The 26,764-nt window shown below is 37.0% G+C and overlaps 1 protein-coding gene across 1 annotated transcript in view; it reads left to right on the forward strand.

Moving 5' to 3' along the window:
* Nucleotides 1-25,937, forward strand: part of DLGAP2 (DLG associated protein 2) — a 97,854-nt gene extending 71,917 nt beyond the window's left edge. The window contains exons 7-11 of the mRNA XM_066314899.1: nucleotides 6,749-6,834; nucleotides 8,075-8,490; nucleotides 16,694-16,785; nucleotides 21,136-21,288; nucleotides 23,649-25,937. Of these exons, the coding sequence (XP_066170996.1) occupies nucleotides 6,749-6,834; nucleotides 8,075-8,490; nucleotides 16,694-16,785; nucleotides 21,136-21,288; nucleotides 23,649-23,867 (966 nt within the window). The 3' untranslated portion in view covers nucleotides 23,868-25,937. The remainder of the gene's footprint in view (nucleotides 1-6,748; nucleotides 6,835-8,074; nucleotides 8,491-16,693; nucleotides 16,786-21,135; nucleotides 21,289-23,648) is intronic.
* Nucleotides 25,938-26,764: the final 827 nt, after the last annotated feature.

Genomic DNA, 26,764 nt, shown 5'->3' on the forward strand with positions numbered 1-26,764 from the left:
GTGTAATGTACATGTGGTGAATAGAAGCCCTTTTAAAAAGCCCTGGCATGCTAGGTGTGTGCCAATAGGGTTGGTATTCACATGCACAGAGAACCCAAGCTCCTAGGGAAGCACTGGAGACGTGTGTAACACATCTGTAACACAGAGACTGACAACGGCACAGATACACTAATCCATCTCACGCTATGTTAGTCCTATCCCAGATGGGAATTTTGAACTAAAAAATAAAAGTTTTGGAAATTAAGGATTTCCAGGAAATAGCTGGGGGCTTTTGGGTTGTTTTTGTTTGGTTTTTTTGTCATTGTTGTTGTTGTTTAATTTTTCCACCGACATGTTTAAATCAAGAAAAATGTAGTCAGGTATGTCAATAGGCACTGGGAAAAAATTCTGACTGATAAATTCAAATTAATTTCAAAACACTGATTTTGGGATTAAAAATTTAGTAAGCAATGGAAAGAATATATGTATATAAGAAGAACAAGACTCTTGTAATCCTAGTAGCTATAAATTTCATATCTGTCTTCTATAATGACGGCAAAAGACTAATCAAAAATGTGAATTAAAATGGAGAGTAGAGATTGTCAAGAGTAAAATAAGCACTAAATCAGAACAAGGTTGTTGCTAAGATATTTTCCAGGGTTTTCCTCATTCTTTTGCACACCCTAGTATATATGCTAATGATTAACATTTCAAATCTGCTCTATTTATAAACTATTTCATATTAAAAGCATTTGGAAGGTGAAATATATGAGAAAACATGTCAAGAAATTCCTCCTATTTATTTCAAGTATTTCAAAACATGCAGTTCTTTGTTTCTTCTCTATTTAAAAGACATCAAGGCTTCTCAAAATGAACAGAAACCCTGGAAACGAATGAGATGGAAACAAATGCTCTAAGTGTGAAGGCTGATTCATGGTCGTATTTTTGGAGACAAGCACTAATTGTAGCATAGAGAATGGACTCAGTCATCTTCATTTAACATCAGAAGATCACGCTTCAAAATACTTAGTGGGTTTTTATATTCTCCAGAATCTACATTGAACAAATCCTTCTTATAAATTAAGGGTGGTATCCAGGGAGATTAATGCATTAGCTTGCTTGCCTAAGTTTTTTTGTGACAAAAGGGGATCTTCTCCATAATTTAATTTTTATATATATATATATATATAAAATTAAATTATTTATGTCACATAGTAAAAATATTGTTCATGATATTCTGTGCTCTCAAACTAAAATTCCCCTTTAAAGCAAAGCATTTTGTACCCATATATTAAATGTATTTAAATGGGCACCTACATTTTCTTTGTACAGTTTAGCTTATACCATCTTTATCAATGCTCTACTTCAGTGTATGCACAGCAATCAAAAGAAATATTTGCACTGATTACATTGTTCTTTGGATGATAAATCATCCAAAGCCCTAGAAGTATGTATTGTTTATTCTCCTCCTAAAATGACTATTAGGCTGCTTTTGTGAGAGGGGTGTATGAAGTCCTTTGTCTGGAGAAGTCAGTGAATATTTGTTGGTTTAGAGCAACTGGCCACTTAGCATTAAATAACTTGCCACTTAGCACCAAAAATGTTGTCAGTAACCTCTAGTGTCTACATTATTTTCTTGCTACAATTTCATATAAGCTTGGCATAAATCTCATTTCTAAACTCTGTCTTGTATTTTTAGTAAAAAGTCCTTTCTTAAGAGATCAGAGGAAGTTTTCAAGCTGCTCCTTTTTGGTAATTAGCAGTTACTGTGCCATGCCACATATTTGAGTTCAGATGTTCAGCTTGGAAGTAGCAGAGTGGCAAAATGGAGCTCCATGGTGAGACACAAAAAATCTCATAAGCATGGAAGTATAGGTTTATTTTGCCAGGTTTCTAAAAACTATTTTGAAAGTGTATTTTTTTTTGCTGGTTAAAATGTTCCATCAGTTAAGGAAAGCAATAGCTGTTAGTACTGTACCTTTATTTGAAGTGGTTTTCCTGCTTTGATGTCACTGCATACAAATAAGGTCTCCCATGCCTAAGAATGGTTATCTGAATTCACAATTACATGTACTTGATCTAGTGTCAAAAGTAGTGTTTTCTACTCTATTTTAGTCTTGTTATCACTGAAAAGCCTATGCAAGATAGGAAGGGTGAATTATTTCCCCTCCTGTACATCATCAGAGAGATTGTTTATTAAACTCTAATTATAGAATAAATTGGTTACAGCAGTGAAAACCCATTGAGGGCAGTGAAGTCACATGGGGAGAGATAATGTGGCCTGGAGGACTCTTACTGCTAATATGTATGAGAGAGAAGCGAAAGCCAACAGGTTAAAATCTGTTTTCTTATGCATTGAATAAATTAACTTCAGGTCTACCTCTGAGACAGTATGCATAGAAGCTTAGACAGGAATTTTTTAGGATGATGCAATGTTATTGCAGTTGCAGTGCTCACATTTAAGAGCAGAATAGGGCTTTAACACAGAAATAAAGATTGTTTTTAAAGCAGTTAAAATATTATCTTTAAAAGCATAGTAAATTCTTTGGAAGAACAAATTAGTTCATTCATTCTTTGCTGGAATGAGTGCCTATAAACATATTAAAATTGATTATAGCAAGCAAGTTACTTGCAATAGCCATTTGAATTTATTCAAATAATTTTGTGTTCATGTAATTTACTTGTGGATCCTTTACTAGCAAGGCAGTGTTAGTATCTGATACTTAGTTTTCAAATTTGGAGATGTATCAGTCAGCAGTGACTGATCTCTGAGGATTAGTAGTGTTGTCTGCTCTTGTGTCAACAACAAGGAATGTGAAGGGGGTGGTTATGTCTTTGTGAAAAGCAAGACATAGAATCATAGAATATCCTGAGTTGGAAGGGACTCACAAGGATCATTGATAAGATAGAAATAATCTCAAGGTGCTCCATTACATTTGCTACTAATATTATAAGCCTAGTGGACATAAGCACATATGACAACATTTTTCATGGCCTAAAATGTCAATTTTTAAGGAACTTTTAGCTCTTTTGTTGCAATGATAGAGGAAGATGACTTACTATATATTAGATTTACACTTTTCTTCTGCTTTTGGTATGACTGCCTATTTTTTTTCTTTCCTCTTTTGGGTGGGATTCCATCGTAAACATATAAGGATAAAAATTTTCACTTTTTTTTGCTTTACTGAGACTGTAGTTGAATTTGAAAATATTTAGAACCTGTGTAAATATTAAAACAATAATGAATCAAGGAATATAACAACAGATTTAGCAAAACTTATTTGAGTTTCAAAAGTCACACAATCAAACCAAATGTATCACTTTTAATCCTCTGCTCATTTGAGTTTAGCCTGGCCAATAAGATAAAAGAGTTTCCTGCTGCTTTCTAGCAGGAGTATCTGTAATATCTGTCATACAGCAATGTAAGTTATTTGTTCTTTTTTTTTTTTTCTTTATGATTGCAAATTATTGTCTTATTTTCCACTTTACTTGTGTTGGTATTTGCCTCCATTGTACAATTAGTTGGTTATTGCAATATTTGCAATGCTAGATTTTGCCTGCACACACACACACACACAAAATTGGCATTCCCTTGGTGCTACAAGGCATAGTGAGAAAATGAAAGCATTAAAATATCAAGGCAATCATCAGGTCACTTAGTGTCAGTCTTGGCAAGCTGGAGGAAAGGATAATTTGGCAAGAGTTTATATTTAGAGATAAATAATATAATTTTTATTTTGATTCCTGGATCATCACTTTTCTGATGATTTTTTGAATAAAATTTTAGAGCACGTTACTTCATTTCTGCCTGTGAACTCAATTGCATATTGGGTAAATGACTCAGGATCATATCTCCAGGTGAAATGCCAGTAAGAAAACATTTGAAAGAAGATAGATGAAAAAGATTTTTTCTCAATGTATTGCATCAATAGAAAGGTACCAACCCATTCCAAATATAAAAGGTAAATCTGCCTCCACACAACAGAAGCAGAGTTTAAAAGAAGACTTTCTTGCTATGCCAAACAATGTAGCTGGCAAAAACAAGTATGTTTTTGATATGCAATAAGGAGGAAGGGTGCACGTTGCAAGTCTGTATGTTTTGTTCCAGAAAAAATTGATGAACTGATTGATGTTCTCCATAGGGACTTCCAGGGATAAGGTATCCGCAACTTCTTTGGGCAATCTGTTCCTAAACTATGTGATTTAACGGACTGACTGGTTGCTTTGGGATGAACCCCAGTATCATAGCTCTTAACAACAGTTTAGACTTCCTGATCACTCCCCATTGTTGTTATGAGTTTCAACATTAAACAACATCCTCCAGAAAATGTTTTCCCACTTCAGATATCATCTTCCTGCTAGCACTCCTACAGAAGAAACCAGAAGCTATGGTCTAAGCATTTTGTGTTATCTGCTCTTATTCACAACACAGCCACAGAATGGATTGGGTTGGAAGGGATCACAGTGGGTCATTGGTCCAACCTCCCTGCTAAATCAGGGTTATCCCAGAGCACATCACAGGAGTGCATCCAGATGGCTCTTGAATATCTCCAGGGAGGGTAACTCCATGGCCTCGGTGAGCAATCTGTTCCAGTGCTTGGTCACTCACACTGCAAAGGAGTGCTTCCTTGTATTCACTTTCTGCCCATTGCTTCTTGTCTTATTGCTCGGCACCACTGAGAAGAGCCTGGAAATATCCTTTTGATACCCTCCCTTCAGATACCTGTAGATATTTATAGGGTCCACTCTCAATCATTTCCTCTACCTCTGAGAATGAGTTCACTCTTCAAAACCTGTCCACGCATGTTTGACTGAGGTCTCACTGCAGAAGTCAAAGCTGCAAGTGTATCTTGCCTCTTTGCTCCCTGCCAACAGCTTATATGAGTATCTCATTATTTGCTCAGTTAATTCAGGAAATTAATTTGTTTTATATGAAGCTTTTTTCAAATCCCTGAAAGGACTAGGTGAGTGCCTAGTCCCTCACTTAGCCTAGAATTTCTTATTTAAGGCTCTTTTGGACTCTGCTATAGATGTCTGCATTTCCTAGACATCTCTTTGTGCTAACTGGACCTCATGCTTTGCATAGAACAATGTTCTTTCAGAGACTGTGAACCCCCCAAGTAGCTGAAGCTTCTCACTTCTTGCGGCCAACATCCACCTCAACCAGGAAACCAATTTACCTATCATTTCAGTTGGTTATTCTGGCTTTTTTCCGCTGAGCTACTACCTCTGTGGTTGAGGGGCTTTTTTACTGCTAATATCAAGAAGAAACTTCATTTTTATACTGACAAAAACGCATTTGGAAGACTGTTACCAAGTCTGATATTTTAGTTCTCTTAATGCAATGCCCATCAAAATGAATACAGTGAGCTTCCTTGCAGCTGCCAGGGTGGAAACAGATGGCAGCGTACTCTGTTCTCAAGACCTTATGCAGAATAAAGGGAATTGCTGGGAAATGTGTCACACTGATAGCCAGACTTTTTAGCACACCTGTGCCTGGTGCTATATTGTTCAGTTCAGGCATGCCATTAACATTTACTAAAGGGTTCCTGCACTAGCTATTCTCATGAACATCTCCAAAACTCACCCACAGGTAAATATGAACATGTACTTATTGCTGTTTGGAATTCTCTTCCATGTGAATGTACCCTGAGCTACGGCTTAAAGATGGAAGGAGAAGTTACCAGCAACTGCCTTCCTCAAGAAGTGTAATCCACACACACACTCGTTTCCCTCCACCCACCTTGTCCCTGCATCTCATCACAAACCAGGTGGGGTTGGGACTGTGAAGCTGAGACACAACTGCAAAAAACATCAGGCTCTTTCCAGAGATGTCTGTGACTGCTGCAAGGGTAAAAGTGTTCTTATCTTTGTCATCAGATAGATTCTTTGAATTCACGCAGGGACTGTGCATATTGAAAACCTGGTTGATAATTTTATTATTATTATCATCATTATTTAACAGTGAAAATATCATTCAGAAGGAAAATCAGTTCTATTCTTTTTCTTTTTTTCCTGCCTCTCCCTTGATTCGGTATAATTTGCATACTGCAGAACTTGCTCTATCTGTGTCAGAGACTTGGGGGTGGAGTGGTGCTGGGGAGTGCTATATAAAATCCCACAGAAACTTGCAAACGCAAGTCTCAGTCTTGAAGAAAACTACTATGAATATATTTTGGTAAGTGTATTTCAGATGGGAATGCTATAAAAAAGTGCATAAATTGCCTGCTTGATACAGCATTTTCAGGATTGTGTTATTAAAAAGGTGAGTTAGGGCATTCTGCAGTATCCGTCACATCATTTAATGGTTTTATATTTGTCAACACAGTTGCTGATAAAATTTCATTGCTCCATTTCTTTTTATCACTTGCAAGCTTATGGGGCTACTTGAGATTTTATTTTATTTTGTAAATCAAGGACTATAATGAGACTGGTTTATAATAATATAAAAAGGGGTTACCCTGTGGATTCCTCATGCTTAGAACAGCCCTTCCAGACCAAGTTCACTCCCTGATTCCACCAAACTGAGTAACTGCTTCTTGCTTGGGTTGGAAAAAGGGAATTACATAGCAGAAGAACTTATGCAAAACTTTAATAAGACACAGCACCAAAGCAATAATACCAGGCTGAATACCTCTTACATTTTACTGTCCCAGGTGTTTCTTAGTAGAAAGACATGAAATATAAAATTAATTTTGAATGGGTGTGTGTAAAATTGTGCTGAGTTGTCAGTGCTCACTCTGCAGATGTATCTTTTGTGTTGAATTAGGTGGAAACAGCAACTGATTCAGATACTGAAAGCAGAGGCCTACGGGAATACCACTCTGTTGGAATACAAGTGGAAGATGAAAAACGGTAACTTAAGCATGTTCAAAAATCTATAGTCTTTTATAACACAACATGCACTTGTAAACAGATTTAAAAAATAACACCTGACAGGTGCTGCCACTAAATAATCCCTAAAGACAAATTTTTTATATGCATGCTTGTCATTTGGAAAAAAATGTGGAGATTACTCAGCAGTTGCTTCACATTTATTCAACTTTCCAGTTTTTAATTGGAGGGAAAGAAGGTAATGTATTAAATTGAAATAGTGGCTTAATATAATTTTATTATTGACAGAACAAATACTAAAAGCTACATATTGGAATAGTCTTCCTTCAACAGGACTCCTCATGCTGATCCAGGATTTTCCAGTCTACAAAAGTAGACACAATTTTAGGATGGTACCTTTATTCTAAACTAGTTAATAGTTTAGAATAAACTAGAATCAGCTTTTTGATTTGTTCAGTCCTTCTCTAGTTTTGTAAAGCTGCTGGCCCATATACTGACCCACAGGTTATCCCTGGCAGGTACTGTTTATCAAGTACTGGACCAGGACCATTATCCCATTTTCCAGCAGCTGTCTGAGAGTATCTGGCTGCTAATTGCCTTTTGTCATCACTGACTACAAATCATTTGAGACAATAGACTCCAATGTGAAAATATTTCACGAATAATGTTTGCTTCTCTATCTAACTTTTTAACACAAAGCTTTTCTAAAATGCCATTATTCAGTGTCATATAACAGTGGAAAATCACTCTATAAAACAAAAAAAAACCCCACCAACCCATAGTCTTAAACCTTCTGATTTTTTTTTCTTTCTTTTGATACAGGAGTCTCAAAAGTCCTAACTGAGCAGATTTTCAGATTTTTAAATTCTACTTAAAATTCTGAACATTTGAAATTTTTTTATATATATACATTTTACAGGATTCTATCAGGAAGTTCTAGTTCTGCTAGTTATTTCCAGATTATTTAGTAATGGTACATGTTATTTTGTATTATGAGAATAATATTCCAGAGATAATTTAAATTATTTTCTTTTGTACCCTTGCTTAGATCAATGATTCCACTACACATTTTGTTTTTCCTCTCTGTTGCTACCCACCATCTAATTTTACTGAGATATACACAAAGAAAATATGTTTAACATAAAGTCCAATGAGAAGAACAGAATCCATTCTTTCTCACTGAAACATTTTTCTCTGCCTCTACCATCACATATGTTATTTACATGTCTTAATATCTTTTCTTTCTTCCCTCTTCACCAAGGCATGGACGATTCAAGCGCTCAAACAGTGTAACAGCAGCTGTCCAGGCTGACCTGGAACTGGAGGGTTTTCCAGGACACATCACCATGGAGGATAAGGGACTTCAATTTGGCTCATCATTCCAGCAGCACTCAGAGCCCAGCACACCCACCCAATACAGTGCAGTGAGAACTGTACGGACACAGGGATTGTTCAGTTACAGAGAAGATTACAGGACCCCAGTTGACACCTCAAACCTTCCACCACCAGAGCCCTGGCTGGAGCCAGCCATTGAGACAGTAGAGACTGGTCGAATGTCTCCTTGCCGACGGGACGGATCTTGGTTTATGAAGTTACTACACACTGAAACTAAGAGAATGGAAGGATGGTGCAAAGAAATGGAAAGAGAAGCAGAAGAAAATGATCTTTCTGAAGAAAGTAAGAAAATTTCAGTATATTTTCTTACAGATGATTACTAAAATAAGAAATCTGTTGGGATAAAGCTGTGAGCTGTTTGAGGATAAAGCTGTGAGGTTTGTCCTCAACATTCTGTAGGAGCAAAGAACCATAATACATTAGAACACTGTCCTGCAAGTGCCTGCGCAAGATGGTGTTTCCCAGAGTAAGGTTTTGTGGAAGTAGTTAAAGAGCTAACTCTAGAGTATAGTGCAGGATCAGAGTCTGGTATTACATAGAGCTCATATGGTGCAATAGCTCCATCCACAGCTCCAAATCTGACACATCATTCCCACTCACTTCTATGGCCCCAGTGATTGACCCTTTGCTAGAGCACACAGAGTGGTCTTACATGAACATTGTTTTGCCCTTTTCCTGAAACCTGTGATTTTGTCTTTTAGTGAGCAGCCATTTTAAAAATGGTTCCATTCCTTTACAGGCACTTCAGCCTGTTGGAAGAACAGAAGGCAGTAGCAGGCAAGAACAGTAGTTAAAGTACTTCTGCAGTTAGACAGGCATATGCATTATTAGAAGATTCAGCTGCATTTTCTTATTACAATTTTGTCAAGAATCATTATTATTCTCTCGTGTCCTGTGGACACCTTGAAAGGACTGATGGAATAAAGTGAAAAATAATGTAGACTATTTTGGAACAGGATCCAAGACAGCTCTAATGATAGCAATATATCAGAGTAGTCCTAGGACTCAGTAGCCAGCTCCCTGTGATTCCCTTTGAGGTCAATTATCCTTGTTCTTCAGGCTCAGTTTTATAAATATTTCAATCCCTGACAATCTGAATTATTGTCTCAGCTGAGGATTTTCTCAGATCACAGATGAATTCATATAAAGTTTTCTTACTAGCATCTTTCCCTGCACTCTTACAATTTTCACCATCACCTCTGAGTTGTATTACCTGATCGTCTTCTTTCCCTCTCAATGAGTTCTTGCTATGATGCACCCTCAGGTCTTGATCCAGGCCAGAGTGGTGAGTAAAAGGCCAATTTCTATTTCTTGCACTGACCTTTTCAAAGCAAAGAATGTCTATGTTTTTACGTCATCATTTTTTAATTTTACAGTCATATTTTCTGCTGTATTGTTGCACAGATCTTCCAAGTAAAAAAAGAGGATTTGGGGTTGGGCAGTGAGTAAGGCCAGTTTCCCTTTCTTCAGCCTCTGGTGCTTTCTGGACTGTGGATTTTGTCCTTATTTTCATCATGACAGAGCAGAGCTCAGAATTTTCCCCTTCCATTGATGTTATGAAGACTTTAATAGCCTCCTAGAGACTGTTAAATAATAACATATTTTGCTTTGATTAGCTTGTGGAAGACTTTCCAAACCTTTCATAATGGTTATTCCTCAGTACTTTTTCACATATGTCCTATTTTTCAATTTGTCAAGTCTTTGCAGTGCTGAGTATTGACGTTTCAATGTCATCATTAAGAATCCCAAAGCACCTGCTTCCCAGATCACCTGTTACTGATGTAGGAACATCAGTGTTTTCAGTCTGAAGCAGAAGTTCAAAGAGCAAGACTTTGATCTCCTTTGAAAGAATAAGATTATTAGGGAGCAAAAGGAAAAAACACACAGGCCATTAGCCCCTCTCTTTCCTAGCGAGGAATCTGCAGGAAAGAGCTGGACTACTCCTACCCCCTCTCTTTGTAAGCTCTTCCTTTTGCACAGCCACGTGAAATGAGCAATGGAAATGTTTGCATCAGTACTCCTCCCTCACTCGGAGATGTGGAGAGGCAGTTAGAGCTGTGATTCTCTGGAATATGAAACTGGGTACATGAGGAAACTTGGATGACCTGACTTTAGCTGACTACGGGTTCTCAAGTGCAGAACCATTCTCCTTCCCATCATGTGAACCTATACTTTCGCACTCCAGAAATACACTGGAACACCTTGCTGCATGATGAAATGGCAATCAAGAAGGTAGTTTTCTATTAATTGTACATAGGACATGAAGACAATATGGACTTCAGTAATTTTTGTTAATATTTGGAGTTAGTGACACCCTTTTAACTTTGAATATTTCAGTCAAAAACCGAAACATAGTATTGGGATCTTGTTTCCCTGTTTGCAGAGAGACTCAAATTTGGAAGAGAAAAAGAAATATCAATTTTCTAATAATGGAGGTGATAAAATACAACTGAAACCCTTTAAATACCTATTTTATAAACTAACAAAAATGGGTTGATTTTTTGTGCTTAGAGGAACATTTTGACCTCCCTAATAGGTTAAAGAAGTTATAGAATAGGTCTAGATAGTGTTTGCAAAGTCAGAATTTGTGTTCAGCTGTCAAAAGTGAACCTGAAAGTGATGATTTTTCATTGTATGTCAGTCATTTCAGAAGATCTTCCTGAAATAATTTCCAAATTACATTATTTTTAAATTGTATCCCTTCATCTAATAACACATGAAGTAAAAGGAAGTTTTCAAAGAACTAGTTCACCAGGAGAATGAACTTCACAGCATTCTAAAAACTCTGTGTGAATTGTTTTTCCTGTTGAGCCTTTAGAATATTTTATATCCCCAGTCTGAGGTACAGAGGTTGTAAGGTGTGTATCCTGAAGAACTTAAGTTTAATGATATCCCAGCATGAAATGTATCTTGACATATTCAAACATTTGCCAGTTCCTTAAAGAAAATAAACAGAAATGGCTGAGCCAAAAGCAAATAAATATGTTTTTCCATCTTCCAGCAAGACTGCTATTCCCAAACCATTTCACGGCAAAGTTTGCACATTCAAATTGTCATTCTTAATGCTGAATAATTTCTTTTAGGCCTGGATATATTAATTGTACCTGAAGACCAAATATAGCTTTTCATCTCATAGGAGAAGGCTGCTATAATGATACCACTTCTATTTTGTTTTAAACATGGAACAGGTAAAATAGAACTGCATTTTAGAAAACAATTTCAGTTTTGATGTTAACACAGCAGCCCTGAGATCACCAAAAGCTGTCTGATTGCTGTATTGATTTTTTCTTTCACTGTGGCTTTTCTCCCGTAATGTTGTTTTAAGAACTTCACTCATCAGGTTTTAGAAGCAGAGATCATCGCAGCACAAAAAACCTCTCTGTCCTTCTTTTCAAAGCTTTCTTTTTGGTCAGTTGCTGTGTGTTTTATTTTGAAGTCAAGATCTTATATTGTTTGTGGAGGCAGCTATTTGTACATTATTTATATGTGTGTGTGTGTGTGTATGTGTGTGTGTTCATTTATATGTAAAAAGTATAGATATGTGTCTGCAACAGTTCCCAGGGTTAGACATCTGCTCACTTGCACTCACAGGGTGCCTCCAGGCAAAAATAAGTGTTTCTCATGGGTGCTGACTGGAGCTCCAGTTTTACACACTGAAAATTGTGTTTAGCTATTAGTGTGTAGGTGATGACAAGAAAAACAATTTCATGTCTCACAAAGCTATTGGAGACCAAGAGGGTCAGGACTCTGCATCCCATGAGCACGGTGATGGGAGCAGGGAGAGCAGAGCAGGGAGAGGGAGCTGCAGTCCCTGCCCTCAGCTAGCAGGCAGGGTCTGGCAGGGGAAAGAAGACAACACCCTGGGCTTCTTAGTGCCATGTGCTTGGCCACTAGAGTACTTTATTATGGAGAACAGCTCCAAAGAGTTTACTCTCACATAAAAATCCTTGGATAGGTGCAAAAACTAACTATAGGAATAACTATGCCAGCAGAAAGGTTGTTTTGCTGGTATCTTCTGCACCATGGTTAGGAGCTCTGCTTGCATAGCAGTAAAGTGATCTCTAGTGGGGAAAAAAATAAAGATATTAGAGTAGGAGCTCAAAGTATCACCTCTCTCTCCCATTCCCATTAATTCCATGGATACTGGACCATTCCTTGCTAATCCTTTAGGTGATATTTACACAGTACTGCAAAGGCTTTACTAATAAGACTGAATAGTAAAAGAAAACAGAATAAAATCTCCCATAATTTTAGGGGAATAAAAATCAACAAAAAACCCTCACAGACAATTGATTTTAGTATATTCATGAATTAATTATCCATAAAAGCTTTCTTAGGTGTTTGACCAAATATAGGTTATCCTTTAACCAAAGAGAAATTACTGACATCATTTTCTAATGCTTTTCACAAACTTATCCTTCAGGAGATATTGAAATTTCCAGCTGGAGTTTTGTGAATGACTAAAGAATGTCTTAACTGTACTGAAGCAGTGTAAAGTCCTAAAGTGTGGTATTCAATAATTCCTCCCAGCATTTGTATTTTTCTGCTGAAATTTTCTCCTTTTTGAAACTTAGCTTTGTTGAGATAAAAAGCAAATTTGCAGCAAGTCCCAGTTGGTGAACAAGAATCCCATTATCCTCCAGAGCACTGCCAACTGGAGGTTGTGTTGTCCTAAAATGCCATCTGAACATTATATATTTATTTTTGTGTCTACATGCTCTATTGATAATGAAAAAGATATTTCTGAAGATTGCTAATTTAAGTTTGGAGATCATACAAATATCATGCCTTACTTTGAGTTTGAAGGGTGAACTAAATGCTAGTTTCAATATTTCAATATTCCAAGCGTATTTTCTAATTCCAAGCAGATTGTGGAGTAATTTATTTATAAGTATAGGGGGGAACAGAATGATCAAATGGAGGGAAAAACTAAACATATCATTTAAATAGACAGTAATGAATGACAGAAGCAGGTTGACTGTTAGCAACTTCTCAATGTTTATGCAGCAGTGACACAATTGAACAAAGCTTTCAACCTGCCAAAATCAGAGTTACAGCATTAGATTATAATCTATTTAATCAATATAGACCTAACTTTTCCCTCTCTACCTTTGTGATATCAAATCATTTTGGATTACAAGGCTTTCTAGAATTTCTCAAACAATTTCATACATACAGGGGAAAAGACATCATGGTGTTAATTGAGCAATTTACACAATCTCTGACCAGGGTGTAAATCCTGACCCTACTTTTACTGAAGTCATGGTCAGAGTTTTGTATATCTTCAGAACTGAAGTCATACCAGACCATACCACAGAAATTGAGTGCTTCATTTGCTTCAGGGGGTAGAACTAAGGTGGTGTGACTCTTTCCTAACATTTGGGCAAATACAGAATTATTTTAATGCAAGGAGGTATATGGATTATATGAAGATTATGTCTATTTATGTGTATTGGTAGATTTTTATTATAATTTATTTACAAGAAAAATCTTCCAGTCATTACAAAACATCTCAATCTCTTCAGTCTCTAACATTCATCATTCTTTCATGGAGATAATCAATCTGCACTCATCAGAATAATTCCCCAATGCATGAAATTAATAACAAGGCTTTGGATGTCTATTAATATTGTGCTAAAGATTATGAGTTGAAGTGTTTTAATACTTTAATTTAATTACAGCAAGGCAGAGTAGCATGAATATGAGAGATTCTAACCTCTGTGTTTTATTACATCTGATTTACTTATTAAAATGGAAATAGAGTTAGATCTTTAGTAAATGCTAGGGCTGTAATTATACATGTGTATTCAGCCCTGTGACTCAGTGGCACATGCAACCATCACAGTCATATCCCTGACAAATGTGTATCCCACCAAAATGCTACATTGCCACTGCCTAATTCTTGACCAGTCTGACTGGGCTTGAAATCACTAATGCTTGTTGACATGATTTTCATGATAATGAAGATAAAATTAATGTTTATTTAATATGAGGGTTCAGGTAACAGATTCACTAGAAAATATCAGACATATATATAGATTATGTCAGGATCTATATTCCTTCAGAAGAGCTAAAATCAATGCCTCTTACTCTGACTATGCATTTGAGCAATAAACTGTAAAATTCAGCAGAGGAAACTAAAACTGAACTTTATTTACTGGAGACAACCAATACAACCATCAGCCCATGGAACCATTCTCACTCTTTTTTTGCCCAGTGAGTCATTGAACATAGCATGGAATAGGTGATGCCAGGGCCTGCTACAGCACAGTTCCTCATCCTGGAAAAGGAAGACCTCTGACCCCACACTGGGAGTTTGTCTAATGTCCTAAGCTACAGATCACCAACAGAAAAAAGGGAGAGTACAAGGCTGTTTGTCACTAAAGTCATTGCCTTTATTAAAAATGCTGGAAACCAAATTATAGCAATTCGTGTCAGATCAAATGAAACATTTCTTTTTTATTTATGTTTTTTGTGTGTTTGTTCAGGTTTTAACACTTCAAACATTCCTTTCTGTATGCCAATAACACTGTAGAGGAAAGTGAGGGGTTTGGTGATAAAAAAGCCCAAACCAATAAAAATGCTTTATTTCATTTGACCAACAAAACAAAAACAAGCCTCAGTGAATTACTCATGCAGCCCTGAACCACTTAACCCTTTTACAATGGATGTCACACAGGACTGATGAATTATGTATATTTCTGTTTAATTTAGTGTTGTGGCACAGCTGTACTGTCTAACAGAAAATGGAATAGAGTTTGAGAACCACAGCTCTGCATATTAATATATGTCTTGAAAGTTACTGAGATTGTAACTGGAGCCTAAAACTTTCAAATTATCTCTTGCTACTACTTGTAGGTGAGCAGATTTTTCACTGGTCTAAAGAAAGCAGAATTAAAATGTAAAGTCTAGTACCAAAATCTTGTTTTCACATGCCCTCCTGTACTTATTCTAAATAACAACAAAATGTTAAGCCCTGCCACAGTTTAATGTGTCTTATATCAGGGGCTGCAGAATAGTTGTGCTGTACCAGCTTTATTCCACACTCACCATCCTATTTGAATGACCAAACTTGGTTTCTCCAAACTGAAGTTAAATATATCAGAGTAATTCTTGTCTACGCTTACCTCACCTCTCTGTATCTTCAACATTACTTAAAGATCTGGAAATTCTCCTGCTAAAATATTTTTTCCTTGAGACCACAGCTTATAATGAGGTTTTTTTGTTTGTTTTTTTTTGTTTGTTTTTTGGGGGTTTTTTTGGGTTTTTGGGGGGGGTTGTTTGTTTGTTTGTTTGTTTTTTGGTTGGTTTTTTTTTTTTTTCATCATAGAGATGGATGTAGAGGAAAGGAAGTGTAGGGAAGGATATGCAGGAAGGGATAGGAAAGCATGATGCTGCCTACCAAAGCGTGGTACTTATCCCAGCAAATGTGGGAGTAAGGATTAGTTAGTTTCTTAGGGATAAGCCAATCCCCTTAGGTAGTACTGTCAATAGAAAGACAGAGGAATCTCCAGGAGGAAATTCAGCTCATCTAAAAATAAGTGCCTAACATGGCTGAGCTGCTGAACTCTGATCATTGATTATATTGCATTCAAAAATTTTAATTTAGACAGATGACTCTTGGCAACAAAGTCAAGTAAAATGAGTTTGGTTGTTTTCCCCAGTGCATACTGTAAGAGCATGTACACAGACAGTGAGGAAATACCAATACATCTAAGGGGGCTGATCCTGGTTCAGCAAACTCCTGGAGCACCTGTTTTGTGTCCCACTTTGTCTGAAGCTCCTGCACTGAGAACTTTGTGTATTCTCCTGGGCAGACAACCTGTAATTCCTAGTGGATGTACCAAAACGTGTCCCAGAGATGCAATTCCTGTGAGCATCTAATCCTTATGGTAGGACTATGTTATATTACAGTTGAATGTAAGAACTTTATCCTCAGAACAGATAAACAGATCTCACCCAGGGATCATCTACACAAGTGTAGTGAGTGAAGTAATTTGCAATTGCAGAACCAGAAGATATAGTCTAAGGTACATTGGCCTTTGACATCAGAGGGAACAGACATCCAACCACTTCAGGCAAAACAATTTCTAGAGCTCTCAATTTACATGAGCAAATGTAAATGGGAGAGATGTCATTTACTTTGAAATTTAAGAGTGTTTTCAAAATCATATGGATTGATGGATGCCCACTTCATGAAGCTGAATATAGTCCCTTGGGGGTTTTTTCTACTTCTTTAAGCTGTTTTTACTTATTAATATATCATTTATTGTTCATTCATTATTTCCAAAAGATAAGGTGCCACTGAGCTTTCCTATACCTCAGTCTTTTTAAAAAATATTTTATGTGCATGATCACAAGCAACAAAATCAAATATTTACTTCCATTTTAAAATAACCAGGAATTTTGCCTGCAGATTTTTGAGCTTGATATTGTATTTACTCTCAAAAATAATTTATTGGTAATAATCCATCTGTATGCTTAGTCCTAGGAAAGATACGAAGTGCTGTTGGAAGTGCTCAGCTCCTCATGTCTCAGAAATTCCAGCAATTTTATTGGCTTTGTCAGCAAAATCTGGTAAGTCACTTTGCCTGGCTATTCTTGAAGAGTTTAAGTTTATTCATCCATAATACTGCACAATTTAAAATTTTACTTTAAATTTTAGAATTTAATATTTTTACTTCAAAAACAACTGTAGTGAACCCAAGCAGTAGCATTCTGAAATATTCTTTTCATGTCCCACATTTACTTCCCCTTTTTTAAAACTTAATCTTTAAGTATGATGTTAGTAATTTTTTTTTCAGCAAATATGCAATTTCAGTAATTTCAGTCTGATTATGTTTTGGTTGTCTCTTTTTGCTATCTTTATAGCAAAAAAATTTTTAAAAAAAGGGAGAAAGGAACAAATGCAAGTTTTCTGAGACATAATATTATGGCTTTTTTTTTTTTTTTTTTGCAATACCCTAATCCAGTAACTATATTTCACATAAGAAAGGAGGAAATTTTCACATTATAATGAGTGGAAAATAGTAAAATAGAATGGTGTAGAATACATGATCCAGCTGTCTACCTACCTGAAAATAGGGCTGATCGTGGAAATGAGATATCTATAATGTTCATAAAATTGAGCTGGATAATTTGTGTTGCCAATTATATATGAGATGTCCTGGGGCTAAAGGAGCAGAGGCATTATATCACTTACAAGGGTTACTGCTATTGTTCTGGAAGTTCATTAGAGACTAATTCAATTCTAAATGTTATCTTCATTAATATGACAGCAGCCATCAGAGATTCAAATGCTGTGGCAAGATGATACTAATCAATAGAAGAATGTGATTCTTCTAGCTACAGCTGGTGGTAGAACACCTTTCTTTGTCTCTCTCAAATATCAAGCGTACCTTTCCCTTCTAACTGTCCCTAAACCTCATATCTTGAAAGTACTGAATTTTGTTGTGTGCACAACAGCAGACATAACCTATACATCTGCTTACATACTTTTATTCTGCTCATTGGGATTTGTCACATAACTTCCAAGGCAGAGCATCCATTCTGCACAAACCTACTTACTACTTTCCATCCATAAAGCTAAATATTCAGAATGCCTGCAATGAAATAATACTGAGAAAATAATGCCAAAAATATCATACCTTCTGATAGAAAATATTAATGTACACGAACTTCATTAGGAAAGAATCCAATTATCCACTTCAAACACTCTGTCAAAACAAGACTTTTAAAAGCTGTTACAGAATAATGGAGGAAATATACAAAGTCTGAACTGACCACATCTGTATTATAGTTACATCATGTGTGCTCCCTATCTGGTAATTTGTTTCATACCAAAAGAAGGGAATCTTCATCATTGTCTGAAAATTTCTCTCTGAAAATTTAAAAATGCCTTCCATTATCTGATTGATTAAGCTATGCAAACTAAGATTTGGAGAGCCTAACCTCCACTCCACTTCATTTATCTTCAAGTGGGCCCAGCAGTTGTGCTCGAGAGTGTTACTGTAATAGCAAGGGCAGCTCCTGCTCAGCACAGCCATCAGCTGCTCAGGAGTGCTAACAGTTCATTACTGCAGAAGCAATAGAAGCACAAGGAGAAATCTACAACTTTGTAGACAACACAACCAAAAAGCTGGCAGATTTTACTTCTGTTTTTCTCTTTTGGATAATAAATCTCTGAAATCCATAACGGCAGCTTTACCCTGCTCTCAAGATTTAGGCTCTGAATATCCTTTCACTTCCATTAAATCAGTAACGGGCTCTGCAGAAAGCTGCAACTGGCTGTAAAAAACTGACTGTAGGTCATTCATGTCTGGAGGCTTTTCTTCCCATACCTAATGATAAAGTTTGTTGCTAAATAGTGACTTATTGCATACCTATGGCAGATTTTCCATAGGCTCCTAAGGCAGCATCTCAGTGCCCCAGGGGAATGCTGGCAGCCTGTGCATTCCCTCTCTTGAAAACATCCAGCATGTACAGGGCTGCCACATGGCAATTTCTCTGACAGTATTCAGCATCTACAAGCTTAAATGTAGAACACAGAACAATAGCATTTACTTTTGCCAATTCAAAATGCAACAAGGGTTTTAGAGAAATATACTTACTCAAACTGAAATTTAACCATGAAGGTCACCTATGGACTTTTATAAAGGATCATGGGAACTTCAAGCAGCACATTTGATTATGCTCTGTGTTAGGAGCTCTTATCAAAGACTTGAACTCAGGGTAAATTCACAGAAATTAAAGCTTCAATGAAGTTTTCTTTTTTATGAATCTGGCTGGCAATCTCCTACATGTATACTGTTCCGACTAACTACTTAGAAAAATATCATTACTGATTAATAACTAGTCCCTTCTGCATTATTCACATCACTTGTAACACTCTTTTTTCTTTAAAGTATTCTTCTCCATGTTCTCTAGTCAGCACAGATCCTGCTCAGCTTGTGTGTCACAGGTGCAGGCTAAAATAGAGCAGCTTGAGCATCATCTAGTTCCTTGTTTTTTGCTTTAGGCCTCTTTCAAAAGGAGGCTACAAAGCTGAATTCCAAGCAAGATATAAATAAATAAGCAGTTTCTGAGAAGAAGCATGCTTAAGCCAATCTTTTTAAAACTTATTTGGCTGTAATAGTACTCCTTTGTGCCAGCATTTATTCATGAACTGTAGATGTGTAAGAGGCAGGAGGCAGCCCTCTTGTGTCCAGACCACACACAGCACAGCCCTCTGCAAGAGTCGTGCTGGAGGCCATGGTGTTCACAAACACCGTGGGCAAAGTGGGGTGCACAAAGGTACAGAAGAGCAATTAGCCTTGATTCAGAAGGCAATGAGTGGCATCATTTTCTGGCTGTTTAGAGGAAATTGGGGAGAATGGCTGAGGAGACCAGGCAGGAGACAACAGATTGCAAGATAAAACAGACTGCTGTGGGACTGTCCTCATGAATTTCACACAGGGAGTCAGTTCCTAAAGCCTGAAATATTGACCTCTGTAGAGTAAGTAACACCACTGAGATAAATTTTAAATTGTTTTATAACAAATTGGGATCCACCAATGAAGTAGTTTTCAGTAAACACTAATCTGGAGTTGAAATGTTTCCCAGAAGTCTGTTATAAAATATGTGGCCAGTTGTCTTACACCCCTGAAGCTCCCTATGAAAAGTAGACTTTCTACTAGTGAAGAAGACTTGTAAGCTGCTCTTGGCTCAGATTCCAGTTGGAGTCTAGATAAGGGTGACAATACTTGTTGCCATGCTCAGTTCCAGGCGCTCATCTCTACAGTGGCATCTGTAAACCCAAGTTTGAGCAGCAATTCCTAGTTTGAAACCCTCAGAAATGTGTGATTCAAGGGAGGAATTCAATAGCAATGCTGACTTATCTCCCAGTTTCTAGACAGCTGTGGGGTTGTGTTTAATATAAAACGCCTTTGACCACTACATTTGAAAAAAGTGGGGAATAGAGGCTGCCCATAACAGCAGTGAAGCTAACACACCAAACTAGTCTTTGCAGGTTTTGCCCAGGGAGGGAAAGATCGAGAGTCTGTTTGGCATGGTTTTGGCATCCTCTCTCCCAGCTCCACTCTTTAGACCATCGTAATGGCTTCCTCCTGTCCTGGAACAAAAAAAGACATTTCTTCATTACCTTCACAGACATGTTTACCAATTAAGGCCTTTTGCAGTAAAGTGCAAGGTTCTCTTCTTGAATTAGTACCAGTGCTCAGAGAGCATAGGATTAAGAATCTACATATTACCTTATAATACAATTTTGATCCAGCACTGGAATCAGGTTAATTATTAAATACAGGGTTATCTTGCTAATTGTTCCCACCAATGTTTGCTCCATTAAGTCTTATGCACATAGAGCCTCTTAATTACAGTACCTGGTGGTAATGTCTTCCCAGTTCCCTAGTGTGATTCAGCTCCCTGGTGAGCTAAATCCAAGCATCCCATCAAGATCTCATACTTTCAAATGTATACATTTGAAAATGCAAGACAATGTAAACATCAAATTCAGCATAAGGTGACAATGTCATTGTGGCATTGTTTTGTCTTAATCAGCTGTCGTAAACGTAATTTTTAACCAGGAAGACTTCAGGCTGGCTGGAATACAAAGCACATTCCCCTTGCCTTTAATAATCAGCAGACAGAGGCTGTCAGCTTGTTCCTTTTTAGAAATGCAGGTCAGCACAGCATATGGTGCTAAGGAACTTCCCATGCTGCAAATTCAGGAAGGCTGGCGTGTGACATCCAACTCATTCATGTTTGGGTTGTGGAGGAGGCACAGCTTTCCAGTCACAGCTCCCAGCTGCGGAGCGTGCAGAGCCTTAGCACTGAGCAGTGCTGCAGCAAAGAAATCTGGCACCATGCCCTTCCTGCCTCGCTGCTGAAAGCCTCCAGTGGTGCTCACATTCTCTTCTTTGTGCATTACAGGACCCGAGTGCCATGCCAAGACCAACCTCCCAGGACCTTGCAGGCTTCTGGGACTTACTGCAGCTCTCGATTGAAGATGTCAGCATGAAGTTTGATGAACTGCACCAGTTGAAACTCAATGAATGGAAAATAATAGAATCACCTGAAAGGAAGGTAAGCAGACCATGGACAATACCATTTACTCCCCATTTGTAGTTCTGCAATCTCCTTGCCTTAAATATAATAGTGAAACACAATAGGTTTCTAACCCTGGGAAATATTTAATTGGCATTGTCCAATTTTTACGTGGAAACTTTCATCAGATGTGAGGAGTCTTCTTTTTTAACAATGTTGGGCTGAATTATATGATAAATAAAATTAATTTTGCTAAGCTAGTTTACTCCACAACACTTTTGTTCAAATGATTTCATTCACATTCTAAAGGCTAGAACAGAAATATGTTCTTTTTAATTCAGTCTGAAGACAACAGCCCAAGAATTCAAACAAGGTAAATTCAGCACACTGCTACATCTGGAATAGATCAGACTTGAACACTGCAATGTTTAACCCTGCCTGCATGAAAAAAAATGATAATAGAACAGGAATGAGAGAAAAGCATGTGACAAAACATAGCACAGATGATACTGAAGCTCAGCCAGCATACTTTTGTGGGACAAAGTGGTGCTGGCAAACTCCTTGCACTTCTGCCCTGCAATTCCACCATTTGGGAGATACCCCACACGATGCTTACAAACCAAAGGTGACAAATAGCCCATAAAAACAGTTTAATTCTGAAACTGCCTTTCCCCTCTTTCCCCCGTCATCCCTTTACCTTGATTATCCCACTATCCTTGCTGATTATTTTATCAGTCAGATGAAAACAGCATTTGGTTTGAGTCAGTACTGTTGGCCTCAGGTGAATACTTGTTTGGTTTGGGAGGAATTAGGAGGCATTTTGACAACTTTTTCATTTCTTCATGCTCCTCTTGGATTTTAATTTTCAGCCAACGGGTTGGTGGATGGTGAGTTTGCAACTCTTGCTTACTAGTGACAACTGGAAGTAAAAAATTATTATAGTGACAACAGTGATATTCCTAAGAGGGAAATAAATAAAAGTGGAGAAAAAAATTGAAGGTGGGATGACAGGAATAGAGCTTTTATGAAGAGAAAATAAAGACAGGCAGAACTCACTATCACGGAGAATAACATCTTAGGCTGTTGCACTGTTCCTGTTTAATGCAGAACTATGATTTTAAATAACCTTAGTTATTTAGTCTTGGCTATTACATTTGGATAGTAGAGCTAGTATTAATAATAATAATAATAATAATAATAATAATAATAATAAAATATATATATATAGAAAAAAAGGCACACAAAAAAAACCCCAAACTAACAGACAAAAACAATGAGGAGTCTGTAAATCATAAGTGTATCAGTTCAATTTTTGTATTTTTTGGATCCTGCTGTGCATCAAATTAACTGTGTTCTCCATAAGGAACAGCCCATACTCTGGACTATTACCACTACTTTAAGAAATTATGTAGCAAAAAGATCTATCATAATAACCATACCTATACAAATAAAGTTATAGAGTTGTCATCTTCAGGGCTATGCAGTCCAGTACTAAACATGAAATTAAAAAAAAAAAAACCCAAACCTGATTTAACTTCAAAGTTGCATCTAATTTCAAGTGCACTTTGAATGGGGATTGTACAAAATCACTCCAGAGGTCCATCTCTTCTGAACTAGATTACTGTACAATGCCTTGATTATAGACCCTCATATGATATTTCACAGTCTCTAAATGGTCAAAACAATTCTTGATTTAACACCTGCAGAGAAATTTACAGCTAGTTTGGTAACAAAATCTACTGACTTTCACTTTATAATTTGATAATTCTTCTGAATAATTTTCTTTAAAATGGCCCAGGCCTGCCAGCAGTACAATTAGCCCTATGTTCTCCCTCTGGCTGGTGCTTGAATGTTTCCATAGAGCAATTCCTGGAGGAGACTAAACTAATAGACATGTATACACAGCTGCTGTCTCATATCCAGCTGAGGCTAAACTCGGTATGATTAATTTAATCAAAAATCCTGTCCTGCTAATCTTAGAGAGTCTTTTCACTTGATCAGACCACACAGATGTGCTGAATTCTTATTGGAGAGACAGTATGTGTTTCTGTTTATAATGAGTGTAATAATGTGTCAGCTTAAATTAAACAAATCCATATGAAAGTGAGGAGTGCAGATTGCATGTGCCAATACCTGCAAGGCTGGTGAAAGGAAGTACAGTCTTTTTTCAGGCACAGGACCCTAGAATGCATAATGGTTGTCAAATAAGAGGGCTTTGTCAGTGTCCCTAGTGTGGATAGCTGTTCATGTAATCCATTAGTCAGCTGATGGGCAAGCACAAATTGAGCATGCTTGATGTATGTAATCAGTATTTTGCCTTTCATGTCTTTGATGTGCATGCTCTGCTGACAAGTACCTTTTACACGCAGCTCACCCTTAGTTTTAATGCCCTGTTGCAGGAAGAAAGAAAGATTCCTCCTCCTGTACCAAAGAAGCCCCCAAAAGGAAAATTCCCTATCACAAGAGAAAAATCTCTGGACCTACCCGACAGACAACGGCAAGAAGCGAGAAGACGGCTGATGGCTGCCAAGCGAGCAGCCTCTTTCCGGCAGAATTCAGCCACAGAGCGTGCAGACAGCATTGAGATCTATATCCCAGAGGCTCAAACCCGGCTTTAAAGACAGAATGCTGCAGAGTTCCTTTTTTTAAACAAAATGCTTGTACAGTTTGTCACTTACCTGGTAATTTTTGTCTCATTCTCTCCACTAAATATGCCCTTGATGTTGTGTTCTTTGTGCCATAAGCACAGTGGAATGCTTTTGATTTCCTCAGAATTTGCTGAGCTCACCGCAAGAACTACTTCTTTTTGTATTTATTGTCTGACTTACAATCAGCTACAATGGATAGGGCTTGTCAAGACCTGACTTATCCAATATATTCTCAGAGGACAACAAGAAACACCTCTTGAGATGGAACCCAGCTTACTTTTTGTTATTTATATTTTTATAAAATGTGTGATAATTAGGGATAAGAATAACAAACTATAAATGGGTGCATCTCACCATTCACTAGAGGCATTAGCTAATCCAAGTAGAAGGTGCTACAAATGTAAAGAGCAGGAAAGAAAGAACCCATTTTTCTCCTTGACCTCCAGTTTCTTTTCCTAGAATCCAGCTAACATACTTACCCATGCGCTCTGCCACTCTTCTCATCTTTGTTACTGCAAAATAACGTTAGGCCTCTCATCTCATTCAAGTTTCTGGAGATGAACAGGGATATCCAGCCACTAAAACTCCAAAGTTCATCAGAAACCAAGAAGCATACAAGTCTGGTGATAGTGGGAATGTCCACTAAGAAACGTTTGCTGTTAGCAGTATAACGACACTCTGAAACCTAAGCAAAGTTGTAATGCAAGAGGACTTGAGTGATGGGTGAAAGGAAAACGGAAGCCTTAAAAAGTTAGATCTTCTGTAGTAAGATGAGTAAAGAAAAAGTTATACTTGCTCCTTTGGACCATTCATTGCATTTTTAACAGTTCTTTTACATGTTAATATTTATTTTATAAACCTTCTCTCTTTCATTTCAAGAGCTGTGCTACATGTACTATTTCAAATTCTCAAATTGTTATAACAATTGAGTTTCCAGGGTATCCTTGAGAACAAAAAAAATCTTGCTTGTTTAAAATGCCAGTTGTGATGTTGTAAACAGTTTAAGAAATATGAATGTGAGTGGTAAGTATATATAAGTTTAAATGGTTATGTTAAGGTAAAGGTGAACTGTGGTTTACAATTGTATTTTTATTTTAGAACTATTTTTCTATGCAGTATCATTTATGGCAAGAATAAGGTTCTTGCTTGCTTCAGACATAGGAAAAAAAGACAAAAAAAAAAAAAAAAGACAAAAAAAAACTGACTCAAGAGATTAGTGATTTCCAGCCATGGAATATAAGGAAAATTATATATTTTCAAGCCTCATATCGTCAGAAGAGAGAAGTGGTAGCTACCACAGTCAAGAGGCTTTCATTTAAAACAAATTAGGACAGATTTATTCCACTTCACCTACCTTCCAGAGTCAACCAAGCAATCCAGCACTTAGAAGTCTTCAGGTGAAGACGCAATAAAATGAGGAACATGCAGCCCCCAGTGCCAAGGATTGAATCCTTCCGAACACAAGTTTAGGTGAAAAGAATGAGAACCCAGTGAGGCAGACAGCCCCAGCTACCGCATTCCCTGTTTACCTGCTTTAACAAATGCAATGTATTTAGCCATAGGCAGAACAACTCTTTAATTATACTCAAGCACTTTGGTTCTTCACCTGTTGAGCACTTTAGATCCAAATCCCACGCACCCTGCAGCCTGATGGATGATTGAAAACATGAAGTACCGTAGGTTATGCAGATCTGACATTGCTTCAAATCTGTTTTCTTTTGTTTATTCGGTTGGTTTTTTCCTTCTCTTTTTCATACAGTATGTGGTATTAAGCATGAGTTCTGTCTTTGGACAGCTGATAAAGCATGCTTGGCTCCAAAGTACGAATCTTTAGAGATGAAGTTTTGAGAAGTTTCTGTGAGAAGACACCCCTGTAAATTGAGCCTGGTATCTGGTATATATTTTACCAAACAGCCTTAAACTATATTTGAAGCAAAACCCAAGACGAATGTATATCCTTTAAGAATGCAAAAAAAGAAAAAAAAAAAAAAAGAAAAAAAAAAAAAAAAGGAAAAAAAAAAAAGGAATAAAAATAATAAATTCCTGAAATATTCTTCTATAGATGAAAACATTATATTTCCCATCCCTTGTGTTTTCAAGGCATTTTCTATTAAGGCAAGAGCTGAATCCTAGGCAGTGCACAATATTGATGCTACTTCCTGTATCTGTTATACTATTTTAAATACAGAAATACATGCAGAGACTGGCATCTTTAGTCTTGAAGACTGGTATCTTAAAGTGGAGCTGCTAATTAGAATATCCACACAAAACCAAGGCCAGTTTTTTCCCTAGATTGAAGAAATTTAAAACACACACACGCATGTACACATTTTTTCAAATATGGCAGCTGATACATTTTATCTAATTTTCTGTACACTTCCAGGAGGAATCACTCTTGCTTTACTGGCTTGAAGCCTCCTACCTGTGGCAACAGGTCATGTGATTAAAACAAGCTGTACCTGATCCTGCCAGCAATCAGACTTTATGGAGAGAAATTGTGAACCAGATTACAGATAAAGTGACATCCCAGCTGGCCTAATAATACTGACTTGGAGAAGTCTGTGTTCTACATTTCCCATGCTATTATAAGAAAATTCTCAGTATAAGATTTATAAATCTATGATTTCTGTTTGTTCTACCACGTTCAAACAAACAAACAAACAAAACCCCAAACAAACAAACAAAAAATGGAAAAAATCAAAAGTAAACTAGATGTCTACCAACAAATCTGATTATGTTATCTGTGCACATTACATTTTGAAGTGCAATATATTAAATTATTGTACAGGTAACATTATATCTTTTAAGGCAAATAAGCCATTTCAATTTACATATTGTACACCTGGTGAGTTTAGAAAGATAAGATT

This window comes from Sylvia atricapilla, chromosome 3 (assembly GCF_009819655.1).
Source record: "Sylvia atricapilla isolate bSylAtr1 chromosome 3, bSylAtr1.pri, whole genome shotgun sequence".
NCBI classification, from domain to species: Eukaryota; Metazoa; Chordata; class Aves; order Passeriformes; family Sylviidae; genus Sylvia; species Sylvia atricapilla.